Source organism: Bombus affinis, chromosome 8 (genome assembly GCF_024516045.1).
Source record: "Bombus affinis isolate iyBomAffi1 chromosome 8, iyBomAffi1.2, whole genome shotgun sequence".
NCBI classification, from domain to species: domain Eukaryota; kingdom Metazoa; phylum Arthropoda; class Insecta; order Hymenoptera; family Apidae; genus Bombus; species Bombus affinis.
In genome coordinates this window covers 11,010,771-11,037,570 of record NC_066351.1, presented here as the reverse complement: position 1 = coordinate 11,037,570, position 26,800 = coordinate 11,010,771, and the positions used below count along the sequence as shown (strand labels likewise).

The 26,800-nt window shown below is 43.5% G+C and overlaps 1 protein-coding gene and 1 long non-coding RNA gene across 3 annotated transcripts in view; both read right to left on the bottom strand.

Moving 5' to 3' along the window:
- LOC126919610 (uncharacterized) overlaps positions 1-26,800 on the bottom strand; it is a 222,799-nt gene that overhangs the window by 126,298 nt on the left and 69,701 nt on the right. For both annotated transcript variants that reach the window (XM_050729040.1, XM_050729042.1), the window contains one exon: positions 3,461-3,583. In XM_050729040.1, coding sequence (XP_050584997.1) covers positions 3,461-3,583 — 123 coding nt within the window. The remainder of the gene's footprint in view (positions 1-3,460; positions 3,584-26,800) is intronic.
- Positions 5,570-14,502, bottom strand: LOC126919625 (uncharacterized). Its single transcript, XR_007711729.1, has 3 exons — positions 6,995-14,502; positions 6,519-6,710; positions 5,570-6,413 (listed from the first exon to the last, which is right to left on the bottom strand). It is a non-coding gene; the product is annotated as an uncharacterized LOC126919625 (long non-coding RNA).

Genomic DNA, 26,800 nt, shown 5'->3' with positions numbered 1-26,800 from the left:
ACCCAGCGATCATTTTCATCGATAAGGTTAACACGAAATGGAGGTCCGCTATGGTCGACAATATTCATCGTATGGGGCACTAGCGCGCGAAATAAGGGTTGCGGATAAGATTATGGCTGCTCCTGTGGTTGTTCAGGGAATGTTAACGATCTGGAAAACCCTTCATATTGGTACTTTCTATATCGTGTTTCTTACCCACAGTTTTCTGCTGACTTACAAATATTCGGCAAATCGTTGCTCCGATCGATAATTACATTTCTTACAAGTATTTCTATTATCATCTTCATAGAAAAAAAAATTTTGTAACCACCGATACAGATCTATTACAGTCTTGTCACGTAGATATTATATTCGTACGTTATTTGACTCGATTATAGAAAGTGGAAATAACAATGTAACTTTTTCAACAGCAATTATTCACAAAACGTAGCTAACAATAAGTTTCAAAGCAACGCTAACTCCGCTAACTACGAAACTTCTTTTACGAGTGTAATTGCGCTGATGAAATTGCAGTGCACGGGACCATCTAAGAGACAACAGCGGTATATGGTTGGAAATGCGTCGAGTACATCGACAACTTCCGGTTGACCTATCTCTATGCGTTCCGCAGCTGAAATTTCGACTGGCGCCGACCGTGAACAGGAAGCCTCACGGATCGATATCTCGATTCGTGTACCGGGGGCCACACTGTTTATGGACGGATGATTATGAGCTCGATGAATGTCCATCGGTGAATCCGACGAGCCAACGAACGCGAGAATAGCATAAATGCTGGAATATTGCAACCGGGAATTGTAATTTTAGTGTAATTTACGATAACCTCGATCGCCATGGGAATCAGTGCTGCGCATATAAATAAAAACTTTCTAATTACACGACCGAGTTCCAGTCTACAGACAGAGAGCAATAGGAAAACAAAAAGGGAACGGGTCTGTCCATAAAAATAGTCGAGTAAATACGCGGTAAAAGTAGGAAAGTAGTATCTAAAAGGTAAAAAGCGCGTCGATGCCCTTTCACTTGGATTTCCCAGAGGTATTCTGAAAATTATCAGAGTCCCAGAATTTCCAAGCTGAAGAATTTACGCCAGTCTCCCTCGATACGATCTCAGAAGGCGATACCGCTCGCTTCTTTCGTATCTGTTGAATCTCTGCGCAATGAAATATCGAAATTACATAGCATGCTCCTAGCATGGATTCGTTTCTGATCGTCGGCGAATCCACGAAATAGAAATTTCTTTGCTAACCCTCTTGATAACCGTAAGTCGGCCGATTCATTTACTCGTACTACTTATTTCTACGATAGCGTAAGAAGCCGCTTAGCTTCTAATCGAATTCATGATTTATTAAATACACGACAACAGGCATATGCATTTTCTAAGCGGAATAGAATTAAAAATTTAATCGATGATTGTTCATTTGTGATCTCTGAAGCGAAACGCGATGAACGTTTCATGGTTGAAAAAACACTTTCGCCGACGATCCATTCAAGCGTATGTAATCCAGCGTGCGCGTAGATGTACGATTCTACTCGAAATTAATATTTTTCACGATATTAACCGATTTTGCCATGGACAAGGAAATAGTTAATTTGTAATGAAAACCATGGCCGGTGGTGGTGGTGACTCGGCACTCGATAGTTTTCCTCATTTTTTCGAGGTCGGTGCGTCAGCTGAATCGCGAATTGTTAATTTCGGACTGGAACCTTTCCGGCCAACTGGACTTTTCCAAGCGTTTGCTTTGAATCACGAGAAAACGCGCTAATTAATTCGCCGAAGCAGTCATTCGGAAAATAAACCGTTTCGCTCGACAACTGCTGCTGCTCTCCCGTTTGGCTACGCGATTTTTTCCACCGTGTTTCATACTTCCAACGTTTTATTTAGAATAACGATTTAATTTTTCAAGAAAAAAAGGCTCTCTCGATTATGGAATGGATGGTAGTCCCTATCATCGAATTACTGATCGATAATAAATATCTAAATTATGCCGAGATTTCGATCGTTCGTCTGCTACGTGAATCCTTGAAAAAATATAATGATTTTGTGAGGGGAAAAAAGGGCCTAGTAAAATTGCACGCGATTTAAAATGTGCCAATCAATGTGCTGAGAATTTTTTAATTACACGTAATTCACAGGAGAAGTTCTGCATGTTAATCTACTTCGCTTTGCAAAGCGTTTCTCTGTTCATGCTCGCGGTCGCACGTGTACCACGACGATATCACGCTTCCAGCCTCGTTTACTCGGTAAATTAAATACGAATTAATCCCATTTTCCCGAGACGCGTACGAAAGAGCACGTTTTAACGGTCTTTCCTACATTTTACTTTCGTTAAAGTAAAACGTATCTAATTCCATTATTATGTTGAAGGGCCGTCCTTCTGTTTGTTTTAATTTCCAACCACGTTAAGACTGTATTTGCCCCGATTTTTGGGATCGTTCATTAAATTTAAACGTAATTCCCCCGGCGCGAAAACTCCATAATACAGTTATCCGAGTTATAACTCGCGCGACGTGTAAAACTACGAGCTTTGGGAAAAAGAACATCGGGAAAAAAGAGCACCTGATTAGAGGATACGTAATATTCAAAAAGTTCGAGATTTAATCTGGCCACGGTTTGGATTTAATTATTTGCACGACACGGCCGGGCATTTTGTTCACCAAAAGAGATTACAGTAAACGAAATCGGAGCAGCGTCGCTCAGACAACGTGTCATGGATATCAAACCATGCCAGTACTATTCCGATTATTAATATTGGATTTCTTGATACTCGCCGTTCACATTTTATCCAAATTACGCTCATTTTCGAATATAATTATCGGTTCTCGATAATCTGCTAACGTAGCTTCTGCTTATAATGGATTATTTATAACTCTCTTTTTAACTACAAGTACTCGAAACTGTTCGCGATTAATTATATATTAATCTCATTCTAAACTCATAGAACCTTGGTTAATAGTAAGACCGAAGAATATAATCGTATTCATCTATGATATATTACGTCTATTGATATCTAGCTCCAAAATAATTTACAACGCGACAGTGTATGACCTGATTTCCGTTGCAATTCCTACGGATACAATAATCAGAAGAGAAAAGAGGAAGAACTGAAGGCGACTATACGAAGAGAAGAGAAAGAAGTGCGAAAAGTACGAGGTCGTCGACCGTATCCTCGGCCCGCTCCGCTTTTTTATTTCTCGTTACATTGGCTAAGGGAAAGCTGCTTCCACTACTCGACACCGTTCGACTTCGCGAGCCTCTAGCTTGATCCAATCGTACCCCTCGGCTGCAATTATTTAAATCAAAGAAAACAGTTGAGAGCCGGTTCAGAAATCGCTTCCGACTCTAACGAAAGCTCTACAGGAAGTTGAATTCGACTTGTTTGCCACGTATAAAGATGTTTGTTTCTCCCTCCTTTCTCTAATACCAGTTAAAAACAATCTAAAAGAATAGTTGGTTAGTACTCACCCAGTTCTGGACCACAGACCCTCGGTATAATCTCGAGAATGGCGCTGCAGGATGGATCCTCGAAGCACAATTGACGCGCGTAAAGACAGTTCAGTATTGCAACCGGTACTTTGATGTCGGATCCTGAAAGCAGAAATATCATGGCAGACGTTAGCAATAAAGAAGAAATAAAATATCTTTATGAGAGGATACAGAGAATGAAAGTAGAAAATAGGTGAGCGAACAGAGCTTCGATCGCACAGAAAATACTTAGTAATCACCATCGCGCTGGTAAGAAAACATACATATAATGGAACGTCGAAATGCATTCTGATTATAGGAAATCGAAGATATTCAAACGAATCAACCGAAACAATTGGAAAATAAAACAGGACGAGAAAGGGAGAAAATTCGCGCGAGGAAAACAATGGAAAGTTACGATCGCAATTTAATACACCATCCAGCAAAGCGTTTTTATTATTTATAGGCGACAGTAATATTAGCGAAGTAACTCAGTCACGAAAAATCGCGTTTATTCATCGAACGCGAATGATCAAGATTTTTCCTTCGCAACATTTTTTTTCACTCGATATCGCTCGATATTACTCGACGCGAATCAAGATAAACGAATAATCGAAGTTACAATGGTGGACTAGTTTGATCGAAGCTACAGATTTAAGAGATAACGCAACTTAATTTTGCTCTAAATCAACAATACGTGGAAAAATAAAATATTCACGCAACTTTCGCTCGTTGATATGTGTAAAGCCACAATAAAAGCACACTCGAGTAAATTGAAAACGAAAGCACGAAGAGAGAAGCAATCGAGATTTCCAATTCGATTGGCTTTACAACCGGCTATCTCAACGTTCGAAATTATTCATCTACTTCTTACGTATATTGTGAAGAATTGAAAAAAAAAAAAATTCGTAACGACATTTAAAAGCGGCACCCATGGCCAAGAGCATGAAAGAAAGGGAGCGGGGGGAGATAGAGAAGCGGTCACACGAGAAAAAACGAAAGCGGAGAGAGAAAATGGAAAACGAGGCACGAAAGAGATAGGAAAACTGCACGGACCCTCACGGATTTTTACGAGCCATTCGCGAAATGGTAGTCGATAAAAGAAGAGTGCACCCCCCTGTAATTAATTACGAAACGTTCGCTACCGCTGGAAACAGCCATAAAAAAATGTACCACCGTATATATTCCCTCTCATGACAGTTGTCCGTGCATATCCTGAAGCAGTGCACTAGGAAGATAGACGGATTTTTCGAATCGTAAATCGAATTCAGACCTTTTAACATGGCACCACTCTTTCGAGTTCCACCGGGCTAAGGATCGCCACTTCCGGTCTCGTTTTTTACGACTTCGTGGACACATTTTTCATCGGCTGATCTCGCTCGATGCACAGCCAAGATATTTCGAAATTAACCATACTCGACAGATTCCAAGAGAATGAAAAATGTCTTTGCTTAATGCACGCCCAGCATGGCATGTCTTTTCGTACTCGCTGAACGCGAAAAGACGGATATATACGACCGGTGAACACGAATTAGGCGGCCATTATTCTGTCATGTATTATTAAGACGCAATAACAGTCGAGAGAGAGACACACAGACTGCTCAAACGCTTCACTTTTGTTACTCTGTCCCTTATTTCGCGAATGAATCGAAGCGTGTTCCGAGAGGAGGCGAACGAGGCCAAACAAATACAGCAATTTCCTTCTTTCTATTGTTTTGAGTCGCGAAACGAAAAGTAACGCGGGCCACGGGACGCCAAAGGAAACTTTCCACGGAATATTTCATGCGTACGAGAAAATATGAATGTTTAACAACGTGTACGGGCATGCCGTGGAAGTTTACAACGCTCCGTGATGGAACTGCTCGTTTTTGCCGTGAATGTAAATTTGTTTCATGTTACTTACATGAAGTAGAACGATGCTCACACAGCCGCTTTCCGCAAGCCTTCGGACGAAAAAGAATCGCCTGTCTTTAAGACAAGATGTTTCAAATATGTGGCGCAGATGGCGTCGCGATCGCAACTGCCGCTACCATACGATTCAAGTAGAAACTTTAATTCGCCTAATTATATTAATCGAAAAATATATTCTCTAATCGTAAAAGTGTCAGTGACGTATCTTAAGATATTTTTCATTCTCATTTACGTTAAATTATTAGTAGTATAATTTTTTATGAATGTCTAAAACTATTGAAATAGTAGCTCTATTGAGTCTACGTTTATCTTCATATTACAGTATGTTTCCTTTACGACAACGTTTCGTCAGTGTTTTGACAAGTGATAAATTGAAAGTGGAAATTAAGTGAAAAGTGAAAATTAAGTGGAAGGTGAAAATTATTGAAGATATTAAACGTCAATTTCGTGTTTTGCGGGGCTACTTACGGAAATATTAATTGCTGCGTCCAACAACGTTCGGTAAGTAGTAAATCTTTTTTCGTTTTAGAATTTATATTTCACTGTACTGAAAGATGCACCAGAAAAATTACGTGCAAAATATGTTTTATACACGCTATGCGTTACTATAAAATGGTGCAACCTAAAAGATAGGTTATTCTATTAAAGTACGTTTCTGTGTATAACAGGTTAAAGTGAAGGAAGAGAAACAGCAATTACATTTATAATTCGACGCGATTAATTAAGTTGGTAAAGCTAAGTATTTAAGAACAATTTATCGACACGATGAAGAAAGCTAAAATAATAGAAGTCCTTAAAAAGAGTAGCAGCGAATAGTAAGTAAAACGTGCGCGACCAGAGTAGAATAATATTTCCATTTAACTTCCCTTGCTCTTGAACTCACTACTTTTTCCATCTCGCTTCTTTCAGCCAGATAATTATTCATCGCTACTATGCCGTCTTTCTTTTCGGTGCCGCCTTATAATGAGACGTTTGTTTTAAGTGCACCAAGGCAGAAGCTCGTTCCTTTTCTGTTTTTGCTTTTTACGACGAGCATCCGTGTCTGACGAAAACACAAGAGAAACAAACCAGTCGAGAAAGATCAGGAAGACAAAATTCAAATGAAAAGCACAAATATCGCGGCCAAGCGAATCATGCGACGACTTACACAACTGTATACCATCGTTGTATCTCTGGTAACGATTGTTCGCGACCCAGATCGATTCGCAAAGTAACCCCATTGATCATAGTCTAGCTTCGACGTTACGACTAGAATACGATGAGAATATTCCCAACGTTAAAATATTTTCCATGTTTTTGAAAGTAGCATCTCGATGTATCGAAGTGCATCGATATCCAGCTGTGGAAAGATACGCATAACCTCTCTAATTGTGGACGCGTAATGCCCCGCAAAACGATATAGATATTGGTATTGTAACGAGTATATTTCTATCGAGGACTGGCGTACTCCTTATTCCCTAGCGTATCAGCGGTTTATAACCACGCGATAAAGCATGAGAACAACTGTGTATTCCGGCATATTGAACTAGCCAGGCAACGGTAGTAACGGTAACAAGTGGAGAGATATGCAACCACGTAATACGTAATCGCGAGTTATACCGTTACATTAATTTCATGACTTACGCAGAACGTCCATGAAATTGCGATTAATCGTGATTTACTCGTGTCGAAAGCGAACACGGTCGGGTTGCCATGCCGGTATTGCTGAACTGACTGCGAGCACATCGTTTCTTGCCTAACCGAAAAATCTATAGACAATGGACGGGTATTGTTCGCTGAACTGATATACGTCGCTTAACAGAACTAACGTTTGATAATATTGCCAATATTCGACGGTGGCGCTGTAACACGCTATCGCTGCGCTCATGCGCCAGCATTACTATCAGCGACGTGCTAATACAATCTTCCGAGTAATTCTAGCTGACTCCGTTAATTGTCGGATCCTATCGTACCCTCTCCTCAGTCAGCTGGACCTGCTAAATCACTCTCGTTGAATCCGAAGAGATCTCAAACTCGAAAATTACATCTTCTCTCAACTCGGTACTCTTGAATTCTCTTGATGTTCTCGCGACGAGAGAGACACGATAGAACGCGGAAACGTTCTAAATAGGCGGGAACGAAAGGTTAAAAGAAACGGTGTCAGCAGTGGGCCGGGAATTCACGCGAAACCGTGCGAATACAGAAAACAAAGTGGCGTGGAATAACTCGCACGTCACGATACCGAACAAACACAGTCGAATCGATACGAAAACCAGAGTATTCGTCGCGAAAGAGTCTCATGGCCAGGTCGAGCGTTTTATTTCTGTGAGAGTGAAACACGTGAGTGTGAGGAACGAAGAAAGGGGGAGAAAACGCGCGACACGCGAACGTTACAGAACGATAAAGCATCGCCACGGATATAGCCATAATCCAGTTCGCCGGCATATTGACGAACCCACTCGGACAGTAATGCGTTACGAGTGGCTAGATAGGGAGGCGCGTAATGCGTAATCGCGCGACGCATTATGATTCACGATCGCACGCGAGCACGATAAAGTCCAGCTGTGCGAGCGCACGGATACACGAATGTATACGTCGTGATCGTACACGCGGTCATCCAGCTTAGCCTGTTTCTGCTTTCAATAATGCTTGAAAATCGGCCTACCGTTATAATAGTAACCAAGGGCTAACAAATTTTCGATTTCGTGTAAAAACATTGACTCATCCATGGAGTCGTTAGTAGGTGATGGTAAAACGTACATGCTTGTTGAGATTTATCGACGATATCTTAATATAAGTAGATCTCTCGATAAAACGTTGTTAGCTTTTAAGAAATTCAAGCATGAGTTGGAAATACGTGGCAAGTTAAGTCGTAGGTAGATTCGTTTCGCGTAGGGTTGGTTGTTTATAAAGAATATCTCATTTCATCTTGCTGGAGTCTCGCAGAAGCGAACGCTGTCAGGCAAAATGAGAACAATGGAAAAGATTTAATGGAACGGAACGCAAAAATAACAAACGGTGCATCTGCTTCCTGGAATAGTCGGTCGGTATTCAGACGGGATCCTGAAAAGCTGGGCTTCGAACTGCACGAATTCTGGCAAACTTTCCTTGAATAAATTAAAAAGTCGTAGACATCGCAGACGAGGACGGAGTATACTAATTTCTAACCGACCTCACTGGCTTTAAAATACGTGCCTGGCCTTCCGATCAGGGTGATTTCAACGTGCCATTCTGTCGGATAGTTTCAGAAAACTAGTCATTTCTGAACGTATCAACCTTGTTTACCTTCGTTGCATAGTAACTCGTGTGCATTATGATATGCTTAATTTTTCACAAAAATTGTCTCTCGTCGTCACACATAACGAAACATCACTCTTAATCAGCTGCATAAGGAATAATTAAATAGGAAAAAGAAGTCGTGGAATTTGAATTGCAAGCGATTGGACGCAGACAGGTGGTAACACACTTTCAACGAGGAAAAAAGGAGTAGGAATGGCATTCTTATCAAAGGCGGTTTCACGAATGAAGTGGACGGGAACAAGGTCCCAAAGCACCTAGTTGTCGCAGTGCCGTGGCACAAGCCGAGTCGCGCTATGCGGCATAATAATTATCGTCCTTCGGTGGTAGCTAACTTTATGGAATGGAAGTTCGCGCGGCTAACCCAATTGCGAGAGGGCGAAGAACGAGGGAAAAAATGAAACTTAATGGCTCCTCCCAAGAGAGCTGCAGCCACTGCAACAATTTTCCAAAGCCACACTCTGTTCGTGCCTAGAACCGGCCCGACAGACGAGTACGAATATACCGGAAAATTTCACCACGTTTCCCGAAATCAAATTTCTCAAAGTACAGAACTATGGTAGCTTTCCGCGGACCTCAACACCATTTCTAAAATGGTCTGACGAATTAGAACACTGATTTTCTGTTGGTAAGTAACGTGAATCAAGATTACTTTATTAGATAAGCTTGAAAATTCTCGACGTTTCGAGGCAAATATACCTTCTAATAACATTTATTCACAGGAACTCTGTGTCGTTAGAAATAAGTATCAGGGGATTCCATTTTGTACGTGCATGAAAATACACGTCACTGTACGGTGACGAGGGATCATCGAGGTCGCGTTATCGGTAGCTAAGATTGCAGAAGTTCAACTTCCGAGTTAAATATGGCGAAGCCCATGGTCCTTCGTTCGCACCAACTTTGTCCAGGTAATATAACGCAAGACAATATTCTACTTTAATCGTTGTTTCATTGAAGGAAGAACAGACGTCAAAAGGAATTGGGAGTCAGACTCTATTTGCCGGGTTTCGAAATCGCAGTAGAATGTGGGTTTAACGCAAAAGGACAAACAAGGAAAACTTTTTCCCTTCAATCCCGAGTTTCGTCTTAGAGGAGAAAATCCTTTATCGTGGCCGCCTTCGTCCGGAGAAAATCCGTTTGAGCATTTCAGTGCACGGATATATTTAATTATCTCGACGATGGTGGACGAAAGGTGCTAGAGATAATTCCAGAAGGTCGCCGGGGAAGGGCCGAAACTTTTGCACTCGAACTGCGTTACGACGCCTGGCAGAAAGTATAACTCTCCTGTCTTATTATATATAGATCTAGCTGGCAATTGGAACTTCCGCCTGAGCGGTTACTTCCGCCGCCTTACACAGCTTCTCTGTTCTCGTCGTTCGGCCTTCTTTCCGCCCTTCTTATCCCTTCCCAAGCTAGCCACGCTTAAGCGAGTCGATATTACACGTTCTGTCTCGCGTTCTTTCTTTTCTGATGAAATGGATTCTTCTCCTTCCGCCTGTATCGGAAACGCGAGGCTATACTTCCGCCGTTTGTTCGACGCTGCAGTACGTGCGGCGGAGCAACGATAACAAATATAGTTCGCAGCGAGAAGAACCGCACTTTGATCGTCTTTGGTCGAAATACTTACGTCTGGTAGCCTCAAATTTTTCAACATCCAGACCACAAGTATAGAGACCATTATCTCATTGTTTGCGCAAATGATCCGCTTTGTTAGTTGATCTATCACAAACGCGCGGTGGACCAACAAAATAATAGACATCATTTATAAGTCTACAAATTACTAATTATTATTATACTATTTTCATGATACAAACAATCCGTTATCGCGGTCCTTTCACTCGTCTCTGCAAACGAATCCGACGAAAAGGAATTTTATATTAATCAACGTTAAACTGTATTCAGTACATATGGTCAGAGGATGACCCAATAAATGCCTCAAATACCATTGGCAGATAAAATGACATTCTCGCGGTTCGATTAATTTTCGAACAATCGAGTTACAGGGTCAATCTGCATCGGGAGACTTGGATAGTCTTTCTGTTTCCATTGCACGTGTTTTCCACGTCGCTGCGTTTAATTGACTAATGCACAAATATCGCAAAACCATTCGAACGATTATATTGGAAAATTTAAAAACTACGGGTCCTAATAAACTCGAAATTCATGCATACTTCGTAATTTTTTTCTGAAAGCTTCGACGCGTAAGAAATATTTCCACTAGAATACACGTTGCGAGCTATCTCCAGACGTTTAAATCAGTCGGGTAGACCAGAGGCGTGCCTTTTCATTATACGGCACTCTTTTTCCAACCTGCCTTATCTCGCGGCCAGGAAGCCGTGATTTTTCACTACCGTTATCTCGCAAGGATGCGAGCATCGCATAATTTGTCGAGTGTCTTTTTCGCAGCTCGTTTGTTCTCCAGATTTTGGAAATATCTCTTAATATCGTGCGTGCGCACTATCAGAAAATGCTGAACGCCCGTTTTTCAAAGGGACGCCTGTCGCGGTTCAGAGAAACCCACGCGAGAAAATACGTTTCCCGGCCGAAAGTTGCGTTCGTTGTACACCAAGGTTTGGAACGATCACAAAAGGAAAATAACTGAAGCGAATGCTTATTTCACGGGTGCGCACGGTTGTTGCTATTTCGCCGAACCGAATCAACAGAATCTGTGTCGAAATTTCGAACGGGTTTCGTTAACGCGGATAATGGAATCCGATTTAATTCTCATCTTCTGGAAGTATCGAATTAACGGCCGATTAGAAAGGTGTAAAGAAACAAACGATAAATGTCTAATCTCCTTCGTTAGTTACAAGTGAGTAATTCGCCGGTTTATTCGGCGAACAATAGAGATTCAGTGTCGGCTAGAACGCCGGAGAGTAGAAAGCAAGAATTTACATCAACTAACTATGCAATTTTGCATCCCTTTTTATAACCTTTAGTCGGAGCCGAGATCGCCGTACAGTCTGTCGTTCCTTTGATCACATCACCGTACAGAAAACTCCCCCTTGTCCCCGAAACTTCGTTATTCCGATTTTCGTCTCCGCTTTGTCCCCGTTTCCCTGTCTTTTTTATCGAACGTGATTCGGGTTTGTAACCTTGCAACATCGTCTGTTACATCTCGTATACCGACGGTAGACTCTATCGTCCGCTTAATAAACAAACAAAACCAACTAAAAAATTCAACCAAAAATTCGTAACTTTGTTTGCTCGCCGGTGGACAACCGATCAAGAGAAGGGTGGAAAGCGGAGAGAAAGAGACAGGGATAGAGCGACCGAACACGAGGATAGAGGATGAAGGAGGAACCACCACGTCCAGCGGACAATCCTACGAATCGATATATGGGACAGTGATTTTCAATTATCGGTTCGGCAGGAAACTCGTGCGCCGCTGCTGTTCATCCGTAGCTGACCAACAGATCATGAGATGTTATCGTTTTCGGCGCAACCGACGACGCGGATGATGCTTGATCCTCTTCAGGAATATCAGTCCGCGTCAGAATTTGTCCGGAGATTTTCCCTCGAACCGATTCGTCGATCGTTCAACCACGATTAAAGTGTTTTCCATCGACCAGAGCGTACGACGGACGCACCTAACTTTATTCGACTTTCTCCGCCTAGCATTTTCCACGAATTAGTATTTTGTCCGATCTCATTTCGCACGTGATATCTCGCGATGTATCCTTCGCTTCCTTATTTTCGTCATTTATTGACGAGACGCGTACGTACGATCGAAAGAAATGCAGGTATTTTTGTACGATCGCTTACAAAACCAATCAACGAGCTCCCGCGATTAATGCGTTAATTAAAACCGATCGAACATTTTCATCGGCGTAGAAGAACGTGTCGAAAACGAATCTTCCTGTAAATCCTCTACCTATGTGTTTTCAGATAAAACGCATTACCGGCGTATAGCGAACGATTCGAAACATGGAGCTGTTGAGCGAACGAGAAAGGAACGGACAGTAAAAGTCGCGCTTAATACGTTGTTGCATCGGCGATCTCCGAGTGTCGAAGGAGTCGCGTACAACTAAAATCCGGCAAGGAGCATCGAGATTATCCTTCGAACGCGTGCAATGGCACAAAAAATCACTGTTCCAGAGGACAACGGAGTTCACGGGAGCCGCGCCTCACGGATTTGCAAGGGATTTCCTGTGGAATTCGGTGGAACGCGATTAAAATGTTCGCCAGCTTGCGCGATGGATACAGATAGATTGAGAGATAGCGATGTATAGAGATGTAGGGGTGCGTTTTCACCGTGTGCACGCGTGCACGCGTATAACACGAGGCGCGTACACGGACGGAAAGGGGGTCAACGGGAACGCGAAATCCCTGTTTAATTTCGATAGAAGGTCGTGTAAGCCCCGCTGTCTCGCCGGAATAAATCCAGATCCTGTTGCGAAGTATGATCGCCGTGCTGATGATGTTATCGTGCTCAGCTAATCATCCGGTATAATCGCATTTCGCGAAACAACGGAATCCCTGTGGAAAAAAAATCGAAAAACTGTTCGCTCGTTTAATCGCCCCGGTTGGCTCGTCTTCCCCGCAGGCAACCAGAAAGAAACTAATACTCCTTTCAAACCGATGGTAGCTATTAATACGGTTTGCCCGTTTCTCTCCAAGTTCCATATTTTCCTTCCTTTTTCCTATCTCTTTGCGCCAACGATTCTCGTTATACGCGGACAGTATGAATTTGTTGCAGTTTTTGTTGTCAGTGAGGGAATACATTTAATTTCGATAAAGTTCCGATTGCTTCGTAGCGATGTACAACCGAATAAATCAGGATTACGGGATGAAAGGATACGCGGGCACGCATTGACAATAATATTCCGCTCGATTTAATTAAACCGAAAGTATTCTGCTTTTCTTTCCACTGTAGCACGGACGGACGCGCACCGCAAAATCTTTTTTCGCAACATCGGATAGGATTCTATAAAAATGATTGCTTTATTTTCAAATATTTGACAATCGTTCGATCGACCCGCCGATAGCACACCCATTTCCAATCGCGATTTCAACCGGCAGATATGCTTCTCGAGCACGGGTCTCTTTGCCACGCGCTCGCTACTGCATCACGAGAGTAATCAATGAAAAAACGAGGCAGTATATCGTGATCTTCGGACCGACGCTTCAAAGACCCACCCTCTCACATTTTACGACAAGCTTCCACTATGTTAATTCGCGATATTCGAGACTCGATCGGGACGCGAGTGTTGTGGAATTGAAAATTCTCGTACGATCGTTGTTTCGAAAAATCGCAACCCTATTATTACCGAGACTCGACAAGGTGAAAGACCTTTCCGGATAACGAAGGCACGTGCAAGCCTCCGCTTGAAAAGCATTCAGCCGTTCAACCGAGCCGCTATCATATCTCGCGAAGTTAGGTCAGCCTCGGTTATTATTCCGACGATATAATCGTCCAGAACTATGTATCGATAACGAGAGGCATTACACTTGAGCACACGGTTGCGCGTCATCGCTCCCGATACACCCTAAATTGGCCTTGATAACTAGCCGACCTTTCCCTAGCATCGAAGAAACTCGCCTAAAGTCGAATTTACGTTCATCGCGGTCGAAAATTTATCGTATCGATAACAAATTCGAGTCAGTCTAGTTGTTGCTCGAAGCACGCAGCTTCTCTTTGCCATTAACATAGAAATGAATTTTAAGAATTTTATTCGGTGAAACTGACTTTTATTTAGACCGGTGAATGATTGTACGCGATTCCGTGGCACGTATACTTCCGGTAGCTGTTAAAGTTTCGATCGAAGAACAACCAGTAGCGTATATTTCTTGTTTTCTTTTTTTAATCTAATCGACTATATTTATTTCATTGCGCGAATCACAAAAGAAGTAAATAACGCAGTTATTAAACAGAATTCCAATTAAACAGAATAGACGGACTATAGGAAAAGGTCGCGGTCCACGTTAATAATTTATCAAGATGCATAATTATAATTTCACAAGGGCCCGGTTTTGGCCAAAGATAATGCATAATCTATCGCGCGATTGATTGGAAGATTAAGTAGACCCTGTGCGATAGAAATTGCTCGGTGAAAAATCTAGAATAACAGAGGAGATTCTATCGTTCAGCTATGCTTCGGTTCTCCGCTTTAATAAAAGTTAGAACTAACTAGCGTTTCTAAAGCTTTGCCTGGTAGAGCAAAAATAAACGAGCTCTCGAGGGTTGATTTTCTTTTTACACGTAGATTTCGTTATTGAATCAACCAAACGCGATACGTGCGAACAAAAATCATTGTGTGGGGCTGTTTGACGATAGCGAAGCCAATCACGACGCAGATAATGATCGCATCTAGGCACACGCCAACGTGGAAGACTTTAATTGCCAGGCACGAATCGATTTGTCGCCGCCGTGCCACGAGGGAACCTATCGTGTGCACGAACGACCTTCCACCCTATTTTTACTCTCTATACCCTTTTTCGTCGTCAGTTTTCGGACTACGAATTCCCGCTTATCCCTGTGTCGCTCTTCCACTCTATCAACCTTTCGAAACAAGCATATAGCAGGATAAGCACAAATTTTCTTACGTTCAGCCGCTAATATAAATACCTGCTATCGATCAAAATCTCCAACAGTCAACGAATAGTCGTCCGCATTTATCAAGTAGAAAGTCCCGGGGAAAAGCTAAAATCGTAGAAGCCCTGTAGGATAATGCATCCGACGTACCTACAAATGGCTAGGCGTTCACCGTGAAAAAGGGGAACGGTATCCAAGCGAAGTTGCCATATCGCTATCGAGAAGTCGCGAGGGCGAGGGTGGAGGGCGTAGAAAAGGAACGACACTTCGGTAAGTTAGTTTCAGTCTGCGGGGACGTTTTTAAAAGTTCGGGAGTCTGCGGAACTCGGCGAGCCACGAGTTTCCGCAAGAAGGCGCGGTCCTTTACGGCGTCCTTCGGTACCTCGCCACCATCGGCAATGCCACCGCCGCGCCGCCTCCTAGTCGGCGAGCTTCTCCTCTATTTTTCTCCGGCGCACTTTGTCTCCTTAACAGCTTTTATCTCACAACGATTCGCGCACGAGCGTACCCCATTATCGATTTCATTTCATTTCACGGCCGCTGTTTCCGCGGTGAAAACGCCGAGGAGGAAACGGTCTCGAAGGAACGCCGGGCATTCCAGCCGAAAGAATCGGCCAACGTCGCCGAACGATAGACGGTTATTCGAATTTCTTCGGCTCGAGGCAATCTTCGAAGACGTCGACGAGAACCGATCGTGTTTGCAAATTGCACGCGATAACCAAATGGCCGTACCATTCTCCTTTAATTTTTCTCTCCGGTATAAGCTGCTTCCGAGTTCGAACTTGTAGTTTGCGCGCGTGCCTGTTTACACGCTATTAATCGACTCGATGTCGTTAGGAGATCGGACGTTCGCTGTTCTACGATAATAACTTTTACTCTCGCGTTCGTTTCCGCTTGTCAACGTGGACAGGCTAAGAAAGAAGTTCGAGGGGAGCATTTTGCGAACGAACGGGTCGACGATAGACGTCTGTTCGAATCCGCCAGAGCGATGATAATCCCTGAATCAATGACAAAGAAATTCAATCGTTCTGGGAGATCGGTCGAACCGGTCGTTTCACGACGATGCTCTATTAATTATAAAATTCTTGAGCTTCGGGCCATTTCGCCAGATAGAAATCGCATGCCATCAAACTTCTACCTGCCATCGCAAATCGAAGTTCGCGCAAGTGAGAAGAACACACAGGCTCGAAACTTCGATAACAAGATTTAGTTGAATTACGTAAGAAAATTGTAAAGCTCGGACTGTAACGATGTTTCGTCTCCGATTCGATCCTCGAGTCCCTCTGGTTTCATCTCGAGCCAGCTATTTACGATAGATTTGCCGTAATGCGATGTCACTTAAATGCATCGTACCTCTGTGTACACCAGTCAATGGCCGAGTCTTAAGGTCGATTCCGGTGTTTGCCCACGTACCTACCAAACGTTCACTCCCTTTATGCTCCATTTCTTGTTTAGTCGACGTTTCCTTCTGACCATAGCCGCGCTCCTTTCATCGATGAGAACCGACTAAAGCTAATGTACCGTCGCTTGCGGACGAATCTCGTACTTCCAGTACTCTCGATCAATCTAGAAGAGTACTCTCATACGTTTTATTCCCTCCTCGCGCGATTTACCTTCGTAACATCGTTTTCCCGTTAACTCGCTTTTAGCGGTGATAGTTTTCATCCTCGATGGGTAACACAAATTTGACTAACTCGCGTATAAACCAGTTGAATAATTCAATAATTGGTTTTAACCTCACTTACCAGTTGACGATTGGAGCAGGAAAGCCGACCGGCGGCGCGTTTGATTATTCAGAGGTCAATCGACACCCAAGCGGTACTAGTAATCTACGTAATACCCGACTGTGAAAAACAGAAATTTTGAAATGGCATGATCGCGCACTTAGAGCACGCGCCGCACGATCAGAATGCAAGCGCGTTGCGTTATAAAATTAATATGTACGTGGCAGCGCGCGATCCGTTCGTCGCCGGCAAATCATTAATTACAATGATTAATTTGCTCGTATAGAGATCCATTCTGAACTGATTTATGGCACCGATTAGTAGCATGCAATTGCGATCAGTTATCGAAAACAAGCGAGTCTTCGGAAATGCCGACCGACGATTGTGAACGAATTGCTTTTAAAAAAAACATCACGACCATAGATCGTTCGTTAGAGATCTACGTATGGATCGAACAGGATGAAAGTTTGATTGCGGCGCGATGGCGAATAAATTCAAACGTCGAAACGGAAGCGATAGGTCGATGGCATGGGCGGAATTATTAACCGGGATCGCTCGTCCGCTCGAACCATGCACTTTTAAGCGTCCAATTTGTAAGACTCGTTGGAAAAAGCAAAGCTGCGCAGAACGAGGACGAGGATTTTATTTAATTCTTGCGAACAACAGATGCACGCAATCACGACGAGGTTCGTGCACTGTCTCTTCATCGCTAGACCGTCCAAGGAAAAACATACTAAATCACTCGAACTAATGAACGACGTCGGCGAGCGCACTCTTGCTTTCTTCCGTGTTCCATTCGCTCCTCGTCTCTCTTCCTCTCTTTCGAGGAAATATAAAAACAACGAAAAGTTCGTGTAAAATCCTCCCGGTGAAGGGGATATACCAAGCAGAAAGGAACGAAGGGAAAAATGGAAAGAGGAAGCAATTTAATTATAGCACGACAAAGGATGAAAACGCTCTCGTGTTCCGATGTGTGTTTGCGGGACACGTGAGATTTAATACCGCATGATGAATCGCTCCCTGTGCTTATTTTTAATCGGAAAAAATATACAACCCGAGATAATGAACGAAATTCAACTTGAAGAGCGCAATCGTTGCAGGTTCCACGTCGTAATTACACAGGACGATTCTTTTCTGGATTAACTCCGGCGAAGGATCGAAATTAATTTGTCAAAAGGAGAAGTTGGACGCGCGCACGATTAGCGTAATAGAAGCTGCGCGAACGTTTGCGAAGTTTGCCCGAAGGAAAAAAAGATAAATGAACAGTGGGTGAATTCGCTGTAGCGTGAAGGGACGAAAACAACGGATCGCTAATAGCGAAACAGATGAGAATCCTTTACGAGCGAACTGTCGAAGAACGGTTTCTGCTTCTTGTCTCTTAAACGGCACTCTTAACCCTTCGAAAGTACTCGGTAGCGAGTGTGGGAAAAAGATCGATCCCGAAGCTTCCGCCTCGAGCGAGATAAGACGTACGAGGAGAGCTTTCATACCTTCCGGGATACGACGAAGTGCGCGAGGGAGTTTAAACGAATTTGAATGACGACCAGGACAATTCGATCCCGCCGGATAATGCGTTCCTTGCTCCTTTCCCTACAACAAGCTTCGACCATACTGCCTATCTGCCGCAACTTTCCCCTCGACGTCGTCGTATCGCGTTCAGGATAAAGAAGCTAACGCGTTCCCCTCTTTTGTCGCGCAAGGATTCCCTAACTTCTCTGTTTCGTTGGATAAGGGATCCTTTAGAAGAGACGAATGTACCAATGACGAGGTCGATTGGCGTTGAACGCGAAGACGGCTGCGGTTATGGTTACAGTGGATGCGGATTCTGGCTTGCTGTCTTCTTGGCAAATACGTCGGAATAATCAAATTATTACTATTATTATTATACTAGCTACGTGTATCGTGTTCTATGTTTCATTTATCAGAACAGGTATCCGTTCTAAGTACAGCCTAAAGCGTAAAGAAAGAAGTGTAACTTAGAGATTCGTGTAGATACTTTTAGGTCCCGCGTGGCGTATATTGTTCTCGCTAAAAAACACAAGCCAAGGCGAAACGAGAGCGTGAAAGTAAATGTAGGACATTCTTGACCCGGGGAGATCCATCCATCCGAGGTGTCGGCCACTCTACCAAGTTTTTCGTCGTGGAGCAAAGTGGATGTGCAGCTATCACTCCACGGATAACAATCCCAATCGTGTTTCCTATACAACGAGATAGGAACATAGAAGTTTTTTGCGAGGGCGGCTCACTAGTCTGTGGATAACAACCCCGAACGTGTCGCCCTTTTTGTTAACGGAGGATTTCGCGGTGACTGAGGAGAGCCAGAAGAAAGACATGTCGGAAGAAGAAGGGATGAAAGATGCTGCTGCTCGTGCGGTAGAACGGGGTGGTCGATGGGAAACGAAGAACGAACGTCAGGGAACGTGGATATTCCCGAGCTTCGAGTGGGCAAGGAGATGGGGTTTGATATGCCGTAAGATTGATTGGACGGGGGTTACTTTCGCACTTGTCTTACTCACGTCGATCGACACTTCGCTTAGGCGGCTGTCCTGAGGAGCAACGACGCGAACAGCTACGGAAGCGTCCAGAAATTTTCAAAAAATTGCACGCGAACCTCTCGTTCGTCGATGCTGCGATCGAAACGCGGTGGAAAGTGCCTTCGACGATTCTCCGGTTTTTGAAAATATTTATTTTTAAGAAAATTCTTCTATAAAAGTCAACAGCGCGCCGATGCTCTCGTTAATAGGAACATCAACCGAACGACACAAAAACCGGAAATATTCAGAGTCGCTTGATAATTATACGTTCGTAGTAGATGCATCTTGGTAATATACGTTCCATAAAGTTATCTTTATCATGAAACCCATCTTATATCAATCGACTTTGAACGCATCCAACGAGATCGGACTACCTGTCAGATGCACCAACCGCAGAGGAAATTAGATGAGAGCGTATCAAAGTTGCGAGCATAGATTTCACTGATGGTTTTCAAAATTAATGGAGTGAATATGGTAGCTCAAAGAGTACACACGATGTAGCCAGATTTCTGGAGAAGGTTGGACGCATCGTTCTCTACGTGCTATACGTTCCAACGGAAGTACGTTTCGTGTCGCTTCAATGCATACAAGTAACCTGTCTAATATTAGTGGCAGCTCCGTGAGAAACCTACACTCCTGGATTAATCGACGCGAAATCGAATGAAACGTGCGACGTTAAGATCCGGAAAAGGAGAATTTTTTCGTTTAACAAGTTCGTCTTAGATTTAAAACGGTTCTCACTCTAATCCACAGTCCGGTTTCCTTGCCAGACTTAAAGGTCTGTGTTCGTTGACGCGTTACGCCTGAAACTTGGTCAGGAAAGTTTTCAAGTATCGCAGGAGTACACGTAAGCAAAAGGAAGTTGCACGAGCGAGGGTTGCCGCCATGAAAAATTCCTCTTCCGTTTCTTGCCGGTGGCAGTAATGGCCGGCCGTGGTACTCAAAGTCTCAGAGGAAATGTCGAGACAGAGGTATCCCCTCTGTCCCAAGAATTATTACCCACTTCCCCCTGTTTTATTATTGTCGTTCGCCACGCCGAGCTTTTCATAAACGTTCCTCGTGACCACTCCCGTAATTACTTTTTGACACCGTACCCCGTTCGGCTCGTATCAAAGAAATTGAAGCGAGAGAGAGGAAGAAAGAGAGCACGCTTATCCGTACAAAAGGAAGTTAACTGGAGTACCTAGTTTATTGCGATTTCCTTCATCGCGGCGATATTTTCCGCCACGGCTAGCATCGCCCGAGCCACGTTACGCTGTCTACATCAGTTATTACGAGCGGGCCGTACGTGCGGAACCACGTTCTTCTCGAAGGCACAATCAAAATCGGAAAAATTGCTTCTTCTCGTTAGCGCCCGACCATTTTTCGACGATACCGCGCGGAACTTGATGTCGTAAATTTTTTTACAGTTTCTTCTCGCGCAACGTTACGACTCCGCGTAAAATCTTGACGAAGAAATTGCCGGCGATGTTGCTTATAAGAAAATGATCAAGCCACGTTTCCTTTTCGGTCAGCAGTTTTACAACGATTTCACGGTCTTTCTCCAAGAGCATCGTCGCAAACATTCGCTTATATCGCTTTCTTATTTCCGTATCTTTACGTGCAGATTAATTTTTCTCGATCGGTTAACAGTCGATAAACAATCGCTCATAAATCGAGGAGCTTAAACGCAGCTTTTTGTATGAAGCATCGTACACAAAGGAAAACCGGACTCTCAATCGGCATACCATAATTAAGTTCGTTTACGAAACTCTGACACGCGAGGAATCTATTCGACAATGCATCGCCCGAAGTCGCGGTTATTTTTCAACGCAAACCGGCATTTCATTACGGCGCTACCTTTCGGAAAAAGTCGCACGCTACGGTACGAGTTTTAATTACACGCAGAAATTGCACGAAACGCGGCAAGTCACCACGCTCAATTTCTCGCTTCAAACATGTGACTGAATAACTGCGCTCGTGACTTGCTCGTGTTTTAGATGTTTCTAACCTCGAGATCGTTCAACTTCCTCTATATTATTTACAGAAGGAATATTTCAACATTTCTTGGACATATGTGCGTTATATATAGGCAAAAGGTGATTCCATATGAAAGGAATAAAAAGAAAATATAGAATAAAACTTTCTCCTCCAAAGCTTAGTTTTCAAGAAATTCGAGTTTGAAAGTTTGTTAAGTATAAACGATCGATAGGATGTTATTCTAGATGCGAGAATGAATAAAAAGCGTAGAATAAAATTCTCCCTTTTAAGGCTTCCTTTTCCAGAAAACATGTTTTGTTAAGAATCGGTTTTAAGTACAGGCGTATGATAAACTTTCAAATTTATTTTCCTCAGAAACAAAGCGTCTTATGAACAAATTTTATTCCCAATTTCCGATTATTTTACTTTCACACGTCCTGTCGATTATTTAGTCCTACCCAGTCCGGAACTGTCCAAACCGTGCTCGAGTATGCTTGATAAATTTTCAAACTAGATTTTCTCGAAAGCTGAGCTTTTATTTTATATCTTTGCCTATTTTTTCACGAGGAATCAGCTCGTGCCCCCTTGTACATAGCTTTCGGCTGCGCCCAGTAATTATATAGGTTATCTCCTCAAGTAGATTACATAAATCGATGTACAATATTTGTAATATCGTTTATCGAGGGTTTTTGAATGAGGTTGGCTTCGTTACACTATGACTAGTGCGACATAGCTCCGAAGTATAATCAGATCTAATTACTTAATTCATTTCCCGTCACAGGAAATCTTTCAGAGGCACTTCATCAAGATAATCAGTTTCGGCGAGGTTGCATCTTCTTAATTACAGTAGGCACCGATCCAGTGGAAAATTTCGTACGACACAGACGTTCCTACGGGCTGGTAGCTTTTTACTCGGCAGCTTTTATATAGGGCAAAAAAGCCGGCCAACCTGTCCAGTCTCCTCCGGCGTGAATCTGTAAGGTCGCCCGGCCATAAATGTCGGAAGAAGCTTGACCCTGCGAGACTTCGGGATAGAATGGGGAAGGACGGGTAGAAAGAGAGCTTCCTGTGCATCGCTGTATGCTTCCAATCGTGTCGTGCAAGCGACCGAGGAACGAGGAAGGACGTGCAGAAAAATACAACCGCCTTGACGTGGAAAATACAGTTTGCTAACATGGATAAATACTTTTTGAACAAACTGGACGAATCTAATACCATTTTACTGGAATTCGAATGCCGAGACCAAACGATAACAATGAGTTAAGTTGCGTGAAATTGGGAACACGTACACGAACAAACCATTTCTATTTAAAATACGAACGTAGCCTTCCCGATGATTCGAAAAGACAATGGGCTACAAAGCAAAGACGCTACTGGATTCGCGTATATGCAAATAGGTGAATGCGAAACGGTGGATCCACATACTTGGAAGGGACAAAGAGAAGCAGCCAGGGCCGGGAGTTCGGGATGAACCCAAATCTAGGGGAAAATTTTATCGTATATTCAAGACGTGTTTCGACTTACAAATGCGCGCCCGCTGGCATAAGGACGAAATAGTGAATGTAAGGACGTGGATGCTGGAAGGAAGGGATGGTATGGCGGTCCGTTACGGTACCGCGGCCTGGGAAAAGGATGCCACAACGGCGGATGCACACGACGAAAATCGTTGGATTTTATTGCCGGCTTAAAGGGTTTGCAGTCGAACGCATAACGTGACTGGATATTACGCAGCTCACGTGACCTGCAGAGTACCGTACCATTTGGCATTTTCTACTCGCCCGCGTTCCGCCGTAATTTCCATATTTCAGTCGGCGTTCCAAGCTATCGTGGATCACTGGCTCGGTCGACGATACTTGTTTCCCGGACGTTGCAGTTGACTGCACCCTTTCGATATTCACCGTGTTCGTTAGTATCTTCTTTTTTCACTATCTAGCGGTCGACAATCTCTCCTTTATGGCGAGTGAACACACGTAAGTAAACATAGGACGAAATATCTCCAATGTCAACCGAATCTCATATCGCGTCATTAGAAAACGCAGATTTTCTTCTCGATCTGCGCAGAATCGAAAACGCAATGACTAAATACGATGTTTGGAGAAATTTGTTCCAAGTTGGAATTTCGAGAACGAGAAAACACGATTCATCGAGCAGTTACGTTTAACCTCGTCAACAACTTGACGACCACCGTGAATCGGACGATAGTCCACGATTGGAAGATCGACAGAGCCTCGAGAGAAACGATTGCACGTTCGTCCGAACAATCGACTCAACTGAACGCAACCAGCCGAATAAATTCGAAGTACAGAAAGAACTATGCGCTGGCAACTAAGTTATTGTAGGTCCTCCCGAGCTGGCAACTAAGTCAATCCGGTTTTTGTAAATACCGACTAATCCGTATTCCTCGGGTTCGCAACCATTGAAATGTAAAATAAATAAAGACGTTATCCATTTGGCAAAATTCATGAGAATATGAATTTTTTGGGCTGGCAAATAAGTCGGTGCGGCCGTTCAGCGTGGCAAATAAGTGAGTGCGGGGAGCTCGAGCTGGCAGCTAAGTGAGTGCGGGTCATACGAGCTGGCAACAGAAAGAAACTTACGAAGCTTTCCAGCTTCCCTTTACGAGGCTATTCTGAGCAGCTCTTTACGAGCTTACACAGACGATCGTGTCGTACGTTCGCACGTTTCCGCAGTAATTTTTTCGTTCGTTGGAACAGATGTATGTACGTTTTAAATCGTGGCTCGAACTTTTATTGAAACAATCCGATACTTCCGTCACGCTGGAGTTAACGCGGAATACGAGAGTGAAGGCTGTGCCTGATAACGAAATTACACGGTAAATATTCCTTGCAAGTAGGATGGATGAATGGTGAATTCAGAGAGACAGGAGAGAGCGAGCAAACAGTTCGACTTGGCTAATTTTTGAGCTGCAAGTCACTGCTTCCTTTAAAAATTGGCATAACGAGGCAATAGAACGGGAAACATATATTCGAGGGATATGTTGAGCTATTTTAAAACTTTTTATAACAGGCAAAAAAATGTAATTTGGAACGGTGATAGTATTTAAAATTGTACCGTACAATAGCTGCTACAAATACTAAAAGTACCAGCGATAGAAATACCAATGAAATGAAATAAAATAAAAATACCAATCAAATATTTAATTATCGACCAACTATTTTCGAACATTGGGAACAATGCGGACAATACAGACGAGTTCGCGATTTTTCTGTGATCGAAACGTTTGCACGTACGCGTTTCGCGTATTTCTGCATGCCCAATTACATTGGTAAACTACAGCGGAGGGTTCGGCCACGTACACTGCGCCTTGTACCAAGATAAACACGAGTAATCGTTCTAATAGAAGGTATTATGCATATGATAGCCAGGCATAACTGCTGACTTTATAGTCACTTCTATCCCGGGTTTAAATAATCTACCGCCCCTGCAGATGTTACCACTGATGTTTCATCGATTCGCTTTGCATTCAGCCGCTCGATTCCAATCGGAATTCTCTCTGTATTCCGCACGGTAAAGCGAGAAATTGCAAAGCAGAAATTTTAAGATTGCCTAAAACGATTCTCTGATCGGGATCGCGTCCCTGTATAACGGGTAGCACCGAAAAGAAACACCGAACGAGTTAGCCTCCGAGAAAGAAGCGAAACGGTTGAAAATGTTATAGCTCCTTCGTGGCGAGAAATTTTTGCAGGGCACGAGATAATTGGTGGCAGTCGGTCGAGTCGCCGTTTCGAAAGAGTAGCGTGGTTCCCACGGCAGAAGAAATTTTTTCATGAATTTCTCTCGAGTCGACAATTGAGCGGAAACAGCGTCGCGCATAACCGTATACACGCTGACAAGTGTTTGGCCTCGACAACAAGCCGCCACATTGTTCTGACAATGCTCGCGAGATGAGACCCACGAGACGTACGGCACAGTACGGTGCAGTCTACGAGAAACGCAATTGCTAGTTTCGTTAATACCATGGTTATTTTCTTCTCTTCGCCGTGGATATTTACGGTAGACGCACACAATCAGCGAACAGATACGCGCAAATCGACGTCTAGCTCGAGACGTTGAGTTAGCGTAAAAAACGTAATACATGTGAATAATGGCGCTAATGAAATATAAAAATCCACGTTATTTTGTTAGCGATTAATCCGTCGTCAGACTCGATGAAAACGACGAGAGTCGAGTTTACGGTTATCTGAAGAGTTTCATCGAAACTGTGTTTATCAATCGGTTGGTCGAACCCTTCTATTAGATTCGCAAGACAGATGTACTGGAAACTCGATGCATCGCACAAGAACGGGCAATCGTTCGCGCGATCGAACGAGCTGAAATTAGAGAGACCGATCAAAAAGCGATCGGAAAGATCATAAAAAAAAAAAAAAAAATTACGACCGGCTCGTAAAAGCAATTACGTTATAAACTACCGCGTGAATTCACCGTTTGACTGAGTTGCATACTACTCGGAAGTATTCGCGCGAGGTTCGATACTTTATTGCGTAGTCCGAATATTTAATATCCCTCCGCGTAATCTGCTCGCGAAAGATACAGACGATTACGTCACTGGTTCTGGAAACCCGGGGTGGGAGTAGCAATTTCCTGCGCGACGTGTGCCATTCGAGAAAAACAACGTTCGAGAACAGGAGATCTCGACAAGAGGCCGGAAAACCATGCGCCGAACTCGTTCTTTTCGTTTTACCACCCTCTTCCCCTCCCAATCTTATTCGCGTTCGAGAAAGCGGAACACGCGTCTGCAAAGAAAATCGAAACATGTATTAACGTTTGCTACGGACTAGACATCCGAAATTCCAGGATTACAGTCCGATCGAACAGGAACGATACGCTTCCGCCGATGTTTTTATCGTCATGGCGTTCCAAGCATTGAATTCGTTACGAAACGCATCGATGTACATAATATAAGGGGGGGGAAAAACAGAACTATCGATCGTCGCGTCGACTAGCACACGAAGATCTGGCGATGTAACGTTTTGCACGTTCAGTGACCGAAGAATTATTATTTTCTGAACGAGAACGAGCTCGCAAAGGGTCGAACGACGACGCGATCAAAATCACGCGACGCCTGCCACTTTCACGATTAATGGCCGAATAACGGCCGGGTGTGTATCGAAATTTCACGTGATCGCGGAGGCTTGAAAGTCCGTACACACGGTTGGCGTTTATTGTAAAACCAGCGCAATATCGAAGTTCGATCGTTCCTTCGCTGATATAACATGCAGATCGTGCATATGGGTATGCCTGTACGGCGTGACACGAGCGTTGCTCGCGCATATGCAAATTATGCTATTAGATTAATTAAACATAATTAACGTCACACGGCGAATGTGAGTGATATTCCGATTGCAGTACCGCCGCAACTTTGCCTTTCTGAATCGGCTGT